The following is an 8,799-nucleotide window of genomic DNA, read 5'->3' as shown; positions in this document are numbered from 1 at the left end:
CCTAATGATGGAAAAGTGGCAAATTCGGATATTAAATTAACAATTTTATCTGCTAATGTTTCCTAATTATAGATAAGTTCAGAACAACTTTTATTTTCTGGAAAAGGAGTTAAGGAGATTTTCACACATATACTCTGGTTCTAGACTCCAGAGAAAAGACTTGAACAGAATATGATCTAGGATTCTAGACAAAGATACACCTTACCTTCTGTCAAAACTAAAATCTCAAGAGAAAAGGTACAGGACATCAAGATTGAAGTTTCAGACCACAGAACTGACAAGTAGTAAATAAAAACTGAATAACCAAGTGTTAAAAAAAAACTGATCAATCTTGCAGAAGATAAACAAAATAAGATGCATTATTATCAGTTACAGATTAGCACCACTTACTCATGTCACACACTTAAATACTTTTTTTTGCAGCAATTATAATAACCTGCATGGCATGTGATGTGGGCAGTGAGCATCTTCCAAAAAGTAAACACTACCCAAGCAGCACAATCATAAGAAAAGTAAATGATAGATCAATTATTTAGTTAGAAAATGGAAAAGAACATCAATTAATGTACTGAAAAGGTTTGTTTCCTCTGCCTGTAATCTAGATCTGGGTCCACCTTCACGAGATATCAAGTGGGTACCCTCTGAACAAAACGGCTGATTCAGCAAGAAATGAAAAAAAGACAGAACTTCAAATAAGATTGTATACAGCTAAAACTTCAGACAGAAATCACAATAATGGAGACACAGTCTGTTCAGTCTCTCTGGTCCCAAGAAGACAGGGAACCCAATGAGTGCACTGGCTAAAAGATAAAGCCTGGTGGATGTAAATGCTAGACATCAGAGCACAGGGGAGGATTAGGCCCTATTTGGATCAGCTAAACTTTTTATAAGCTGCAACAGCTGGAGGGAGACAGCTAATAGCGTTGTATAAGCTGAGTGATTGAATAGTTCAAAATGAGTTATAAGCTGGGCAATAAGCTTGGCTGTTTGGATCAGCTAGAGCATTTTTTAGCAGCTAGCAACTTATTTTAGTCGATCCAAACATGGCCTTAGACTTGACAAGATATCTTGGAGTTTACAGACCATCAAATCTGCATTAATTAGCTGAGATTACCAAGGGGTTGGATCCTCCACATGCCATTACAACAAATCTTACTTGAACTCAACAACTAAAAGAATGTACCCTGACCTGATAATTACATCACAGATTACCTCTAGATGCAACATTAATGGTTCCAGCTATGCTGTTCACATTTGCACAAACATGTGGGCAGCATTAAGACACACCTACTTCAGGAGTTAATTTGGAAACTAAACTAGCTAACTGTATTATTTCCTTATGACATTGATACCTTTTTTTCTATGTTTTGACTACGAAACCTATAATCAGGAAGGAAAAAAGGAACAAAGTTTTTTAGCAATCTAGTACAAATCACAACATTTCAAACTAAGGACAGGATGTACAACAAACCAACAAATTAACACAAACCACAGATTGTTCTTGGATGAAGTGGATAAAACCAGTCCATAGGAAGGGTCTGTACACATCAGAGTAAATGGTTGAGAAGAATCTGGGGGTGCTTGCTCCATTCCAAAAGTTTCAACATTACAGAATACCTGGAAATTTTCTTTAGTGGTCCAACTGTAACTTATCAACAACTAGCCAAAAGCACTTCCTAACTTTGCCAACTAGGCTCAGCTAACAGTGTCCCACAACACCATAGGAAACACGCCCTGCTGTTTTCCTCGTAAGGTACAAATATAACCAGCTCTTTGTTTGCTTCCAAGATCCGTTCAGTTTGACCCACAGCGCTGGATGTTCGTCACCTGCAGCATATATATATATGGAGCCAGCCTCCACACCATCTGCATACAGAGTTGAGAGGCAAAGAACAGAAAAGTAAGCATGACTCAAGCTCATTCAAAGTCATGCTTCCAACAATTTTCGGATAGAGTTCAAGTTAAGAGGAACAGTGGCAGCTTCACCATTGAGCTCCTGCCATCTCTTGGTGCAACAATAAATCAATCTAACAAGTTGCAGAAGTTCATCATATCTCCCTACGATCCCCGTTATAGGTGAGGTCTCCCTGCACTCTGCATGTACCTTGTCATGTTGAAATATAACCAAACAGCAGGAGCTGACATGATTTCCTCTGCTTTGCCTTTGTGTCTCTCAGATACTGGGAGTTGTTCCTTATAGTCCTAGTCATTTACTCCGCCTGGATTTGCCCGTTTGAACTAGCATTTTTGAGGGATTTGTCCCCTAAGCTTCTGCTAGTTGAGAACATTGTCAATAGCTTCTTCGCTATTGATATTGTTTTGACATTCTTTGTAGCTTATGTCGACAGCAAAACACATCTTCTTGTGGATGATCGAAAGAGAATTGCAGTAAGGTCTGCACCTGGTTCATAACCGCTTTATTATCCAAAACTCCACATTGAACTTGGGAAAGGCCATGCATTTCTGTTATGGAACTAACAAGTAATGATCCTCCACAGGTACCTATCAACCTGGTTCATCTTTGATGTATGTTCAACAGCTCCATTTCAGCCAATCAGCCTTCTTTTTACACACAAGGGGAATGACCTTGCTTTTAAGATACTCAATATGTTGAGGCTATGGCGTCTTCACCGAGTCAGCTCGCTGTTTGCAAGGTTCAACTCCAATCCTGCTTCTCAATATTTTGATGATGAATGACAAATGGCACCAATCTGATCACCTTTCTTTTACCAGACTGGAGAAGGATATAAGATTCAACTATTTCTGGACTAGGTGCTCAAAACTTATTTCTGTAAGTCTTTCAGAAATTCAGAAACATAAAATAGGACTTACTTCCACGTTCTCCATAAAAATTGTCAAGCTTGCAAAGTGTCTACGTTTGCTCAATGGGAGAAACCTTTTGATAATAATGTGAAAATTCTGTGATAACAAAATGCAGGTTACTCTGTTTGCGGTGCATTGTGCGGGGTGCTTCAACTATATGATTGCCGATAGATATCCTGATCCAGAGAAAACATGGATAGGTGCTGTTATGCCTACATTCAGATCGGAGAGCTTATGGACTAGATATGTAACTGCCCTTTACTGGTCGATTACAACACTAACAACAACAGGTTATGGGGACCTACATGCTGAGAACCCAAGAGAGATGCTGTTTGATATCTGCTATATGCTGTTTAATCTGGGCCTGACAGCTTATCTTATTGGTAATATGACCAACCTGGTTGTTCATGGGACCAGCCGCACCCAGAATTTTGTATGTTTCTCAACTTATTGGCAAAATCCATTAATCCTGAACTCAGTTCTTCTGCCTCACTAACAATCACTCAGGGACACAGATTTTAAATATGAAGTACATGCATAAGGGACAACAGCTTAATTGAGACAACAAATACCATGCCATTATAGGAACAACCTAGCTTCTTTAGTCATGGTGACTTATTGGGGAAATAAAATGAGCATCTTTATACAGACAATGCCTATTCAAAGTGTGTTTATGCAGTTACATATGCATTGTCTATCTTCTACCACGCCATGGATTAATATTAAGAATTCAAGGGGACAAAACTTTACACACTATGACAACTACTAAACTGAGGAAATCAGAGACATAGTTTAGCTTCAGTGAATAGTTTAGCTTCAGTGATCCTATACTGCAAAGGTCAAACAGTTTTGACCAGACCATCCTAATAAGTTCTTACACAAACCCCAAGCAGTAGGATTCCAATCAAGAAAATCAGTCAAGGCAATCAATGAATGGAACCCAATTCTTGATAGTCATTCATCGTATGTGCTGTAAGCCCCAAGTTGTTGCATCCTTTAGTCGTTTAAACATTCTTATAACAACAGCACCAACAAAGAAAAATAAAATTCAAGGCTAGCAATAAAAAAAATGTCAAAGCAATTGTAAACAGACCAAACCCTTTACAAAAGCAGTTAGCTTACTTGTTCCATATTGTTAACTTTGCAAATGATGTAGAGGGACTCAATCCAATCGGCATCGGAATTTGCGGCAAGAAATCAGTTGCCCGAGAAGATAAAGCAGCAAATGTTGTCTCACTTCTGCCTACAGTTCAAGACACAGGGGCTCAGCCAGCAAGCTATGCTAAATTGTCTCCCAAAAGGAATTCGTTCAAGCATAGCATACAACTTATTCTTTACAATCATACGACAAGCCTACCTCTTTCATGGAGTATCTAATAATTTCATTGCAGAACTGGTAATGTAATCTATATTTTTGTTACTGTTTCAAAATGATTATACGCTCCACTGTCTTAACAGGTTAAACTTCTTTGGCATCAGGTAATGGAAGTACAGGCTGAGTATTTCCCACCAAAGGAAGACATAATGTTGCAAAATCAGGGGGCGGCAGATATTTACATAATAGTTTCAGGAGTAGTGGTTAGATTTTTTATCTCTGACTGTGTTCTGAAAACATATTTGTACAGGTTTGTTCAGCAATCTAATTACACTTTTCTTGTTGCCTTATCTGTAGAATTTGATAACAACAATAAATGGTAACGAACAGGTAAAGGTTTCAGGTTTCCTCATCTTATATTGCAATGATATCACATATCACTAAGGTTTCAGCAGATTAATAACAATGATTCGTTATCTGAAAGCAGGTGTACGAAAAAGTTGAAGACGGAGACATGTTCGGAGAGGTTGGTGCTCTGTGTGACATACCCCAGCCATTTACTTGCCGCACCACTACCCTATCACAGCTCTTGAGAATAAGGAAGATAAGACTAACAGAGATCATGCAAGAACACAGGGAAGACAGCAATATTCTAATGAATAATCTATTTCAGGTACAGCTTCATTGTCTTATGGAAGTTAAATATACAGAAGCTAATTTCAGCTAAATTGAAGTTCATAACTCTTTATTTCCATGCACAGAAGCTAAAGCTGCAGGAAAATTTACCAGAATTAGATCAACTAGATCGAAGATTCATGCACAAGTATGAGCTATTCCATGCTCCTCGAGAAGCATGGTTGTTACCTCAGCCTTACCTACAATACACAGAGCACAAATTTGAAGACATTACTAAGAAGGTCCCAACCTTTGGTGGAGATCATGGTTCAACAAAACTAGCAGCAGAAACAATCCAATTGAGGATGCCACGGCAAGGAAACAGTCATGACCATGGCAATTGTGGGGAGACAGATGGGATGGCAGGCGAAGAAGACGAACGTAATGAGGTTCACATAAACTGTGAGACCAAAAAAGGAACCAAAGAGTTCTGCATTCAGATAAAATCTGAAGATTGTGATGCAGCAAGCTATTGGCAAACAAACCATGAAACTGTGAAGCTGGTGTCTTCCCACAATACATTGGATGGCATAACTACAAGAGAAAATCAAGATAGTAGTAACATAAAATCCTCCAACAAAAGAGTTACAATTCACACATATCCTCATAATGCAACAGGTTCTTTAGTACAGAATGGGAAACTTATCAATCTGCCTGGTTCACTGGAGGAGATTTTCGAAATTGGAAGTAAGCAAAAGTTTCAAGATTTTAATTATGATTTGGTTATGGAGCGTATTTGATAGCATGCAGATAGGAGTTGCACACAGAAATTTATAATAGTTTTTCTAACATTTGCAGGTCAGAAGTTTCCAGGTTTCCACCCTAAAAAATTGGTCAGTAGAGACTATGCTGAGATAGATGACATTAGTGTTATTCGAGATGGTGACCACCTATTCCTTCTTCAGATGTAGAACCGGAACAACATCGACCTAACCTAACGTAACAATAAAGGCTTTAAGTCCTCCAATCTGGCAAAAACATTAGACTGTACATCGGGATATGCAAGTGGAGATACGAAGAGGAAGACCTTTTTACAAATTGTTCTGGTCATTTCTGACATTATGTAAATATCTATTATTGCACAAGCTGCTGTCTCATGCAAATGTCATGCCAGAAGCAATTTCCTGGTTTTTTTTCTCTCTATTTGATAATAAGCTCTAGATAAAATAATGGAATCTCCTCAAAACGAACTTAATAAAGGTGGGACTGTAAAAAACAACAGTAATGGGAATTCATCACTAATGCATTATCATGACATAACAATGAAAGCTTGGGATTTGGAACTATGAGGAATGCCCTGAGATGAAATATCTGGAAAGGGTCATGTTTCTGCAGCCTGTCGGGGTTTGATTGTCAACAAAATCTAAAAAGGTCTTGTTAGGGAGGACATCTCATGCCCTACTCTTGCTCCCCTTTTTTTTTGCACCAATGGAACTTCAAATTTCAAACTAAGCACTTCAAAGAGTTTGCCGATGCAGAGCCGGTGTCTTAGTAATAGCTGGTCTAAGATTTGTCCATGCCGTTATTACAAAGGAAAACCAATATTTCTACCTCAATCATGAATGGAAAAAAATAAACATCTTACGACGTAAGCAGAAAGGGGGTGGGGGTTACACATTAGTATGCACACACCAGTACACCACTACAGTCTACAGATCATTTTGTCAGGACAATGTAAATCCGTATGAAATATCCAACAATAACACCACAATTTAGGGATGAGCACATGAATATACAGTCACACAGGAAGGTCAATATATAAGGGACCGCAGACAGAATTCACACATAAAACATTTCAGTCATCATTTTGGCTTCAGTTTCCAGTTTTTAGTGTATTTTCCGTATGTTTCCGGAAAAAAATGATTAGTAGGGTGGAACTACTACTTGGCGTGAAGAGAGAGGATAAAACATATCCACTAGCTTAGTAGCTTTATTACATACTAAACCATGAGCCCATGACGCCACTCTCACCATACAAAAGGCTAGTGTGTGCTCCCAAGTGCCCAACCATTGGCATTTCAATCATATAATAAGCAACGTTTAAGATAATGAAAATTCGATGGGGGCGGCCGTAAAATCAGTGTGTGAAACGGGACCAAAGACAGAGCAGATTAAGCCAGCCGTAGCAGGACAAACCAGCAAACATCTCAATGCCTGATCAGACCATAAGTAGTGACCAGGGGAAAAACCCTGATAAGACCAATACCAAAACGTACGTTCCGTAACCGCCTTGGACTTGCTTCTCCGGAATACGATGCAAATCAAGTGCAGTTGGGAGGGGAAAAAATCTCCAAAATTACCAAAAACAGACCGTACCAATCAACAAACGAGAGTTGTCCACAGAGCATTTCAACGATTCGAGATGGGCGCACAGGAAATTCGAGCCCGAGGGATGGGAAGAGCCGCGCGTGGTGGTAGGTCACCTGAATTGATGGAAGGGGCGACGATGTCGGGCGGAGCAGCGGCGCGTGGGGTTTCGGATTGGTCGCCGGGAAGAGAGGAAACCGACGGCTAAGGAACTCGGCCGCCGCCCCTCGAGAATGCGGGCGGGTGCGCGCAGCGCGGCAAGGTTTGGATGCTTCGGCGACGCGCACGCGCCGCAAGCATGCAACGACGCAGAAGCAAAACGCTGGCCATCGGGCTAAGCGGGCCATTGGAGACAGACAAGGGATGACAGCCGATCGTTGCTAAAGATGGCAATGGGTACCGGGACATGAAAAAGGAAAAAGTCTAAGCCCCCACCTATCATACTTGGTCTACTTCATCTCTCAACTATGAAACCGTCTATTTTAATCCCTAAACTATCTAAAACTGTCTGTTTTACACCCTGGGCGGGTTTTCAGCGGCGGTTTTGCTACAGTAACGGTGGGTTTGCTACAGTCCAATGAGTACGAAATTTTTACTATAGTTCAAGCATACAATAATTAGCGTACCATAAAAATTTCACCATAATTGGACAATAGAAGCTGCAGCTATAAATTATTCCAATTAATTACAGACAAAATTAGATTTTTCAATTAATCTAAGGCTACAGTAAAAATTTTGTACTAAAGCATACCGTATTATATATTCACTATGTAGATCTACTCATGTGGAGTCCAATAAAATTAGATTTTTTATTTTATGATTTACTATGGTTTTTCAAAAATTCACCGAAAATAAATAAAAAAATTCAAACCGCAGACACTGTAGCAAACCCACTGTTACTGTAGCGAACCGCTTTTACTGTAGCACAACCATCGCTGAAAACCACCCAGGGTGAAACAGACGGTTTTAGATAGTTCAGGGGGTAAAACAGACGGTTTCATAGTTGGGGGATGAAGTAGACCAAGTATAATAGGTGGAGGGTTAAGTAGACTTTTTCCGACATGAAAACCAATGAGTTCTTACCCCATTAGGCTATATGTATGAATTAAAATCCGTACGGGCGTACTAATGGGCAAAAAGCCATGCCCATCGGACATGTGGGTATGGACGTGGTATTATATGACCCAAACCTACGAACCCATGGGCATATGTAAGATTCAGACATATGTATCCCTAAATGTGATACGCATATATTTACATCTCTACAAGTTTGTATATGTTATGCAAACCCATGGACGTATGTTTTGCATATGACTACATCTCTTATATACCTACAAATTTGTGATATGCTCATTTTCATGAAGTGACTAGGGGTTGATAATACCATGCAATCTTACATATGTTTTCTCGGGTATGGGTAACTCATGGGTACCCGATACTCGCATGGGCATGGGTATGGGCACAAAGTTGTACCCATGCATGGGCATGGGTTTCTTAATGGGTACGATTTATCCTAATGTGCACGGGTGTGGTTGGGCAATACCCATCGGGTACAAACCCATTGCCATCTTTAATCGTTGCCTTTGTTCTTCAGGAGGAGCGGGCATCCGGGTGTTTACTATCCAATATTAGCCTTGAAAAAGTATTATCCAAAATTTTCGGTATTCGATAATTTGAGT

General features: G+C 39.7%; 1 protein-coding gene and 1 long non-coding RNA gene across 3 annotated transcripts; one reads left to right on the top strand and one right to left on the bottom strand.

Moving 5' to 3' along the window:
- The first annotated feature begins 1,585 nt into the window (after nt 1-1,585).
- LOC136476142 (potassium channel KAT1-like) lies at nt 1,586-6,380 on the top strand. 2 transcript variants are annotated; one of them, XM_066473860.1, is made up of 11 exons: nt 1,586-2,076; nt 2,178-2,393; nt 2,499-2,654; nt 2,734-2,791; nt 2,939-3,256; nt 3,980-4,219; nt 4,303-4,401; nt 4,496-4,528; nt 4,626-4,811; nt 4,900-5,500; nt 5,612-6,376. In XM_066473860.1, exons 1-11 carry the CDS (start codon nt 1,907-1,909, stop codon nt 5,722-5,724), a joined length of 2,190 nt encoding a protein of 729 aa, XP_066329957.1. In that variant the 5' UTR covers nt 1,586-1,906; the 3' UTR covers nt 5,725-6,376. The 2 variants fall into 2 exon arrangements, with proteins under 2 accessions (XP_066329957.1, XP_066329958.1); XM_066473861.1 differs by having other exon boundaries at nt 1,943-2,388; nt 5,612-6,380.
- Nucleotides 2,885-7,500, bottom strand: LOC136476143 (uncharacterized). Its single transcript, XR_010763436.1, has 4 exons — nt 7,237-7,500; nt 4,925-5,013; nt 3,946-4,066; nt 2,885-2,999 (listed from the first exon to the last, which is right to left on the bottom strand). It is a non-coding gene; the product is annotated as an uncharacterized lncRNA (long non-coding RNA).
- Nucleotides 7,501-8,799: the final 1,299 nt, after the last annotated feature.

The sequence above is a fragment of the Miscanthus floridulus genome, chromosome 8 (genome assembly GCF_019320115.1).
Source record: "Miscanthus floridulus cultivar M001 chromosome 8, ASM1932011v1, whole genome shotgun sequence".
Classification (NCBI taxonomy): Eukaryota; Viridiplantae; Streptophyta; class Magnoliopsida; order Poales; family Poaceae; genus Miscanthus; species Miscanthus floridulus.
The sequence above is the reverse complement of the archived record's forward strand: the minus strand, read 5'-3'. Positions and strand labels throughout refer to the sequence as shown.

Excerpts from the sequence above, each read along its gene's own strand:
- LOC136476142 (XM_066473860.1), top strand. The coding sequence starts at position 1,907 with ATGACTCAAGCTCATTCAAAGTCATGCTTCCAACAATTTTCGGATAGA. Across the intron at positions 2,655-2,733 it reads GTCAGCTCGCTGTTTGCAAG|ACTGGAGAAGGATATAAGAT; the intron begins GTTCAACTCCAA and ends TTCTTTTACCAG. Across the intron at positions 3,257-3,979 it reads CCAGCCGCACCCAGAATTTT|AGGGACTCAATCCAATCGGC; the intron begins GTATGTTTCTCA and ends CAAATGATGTAG.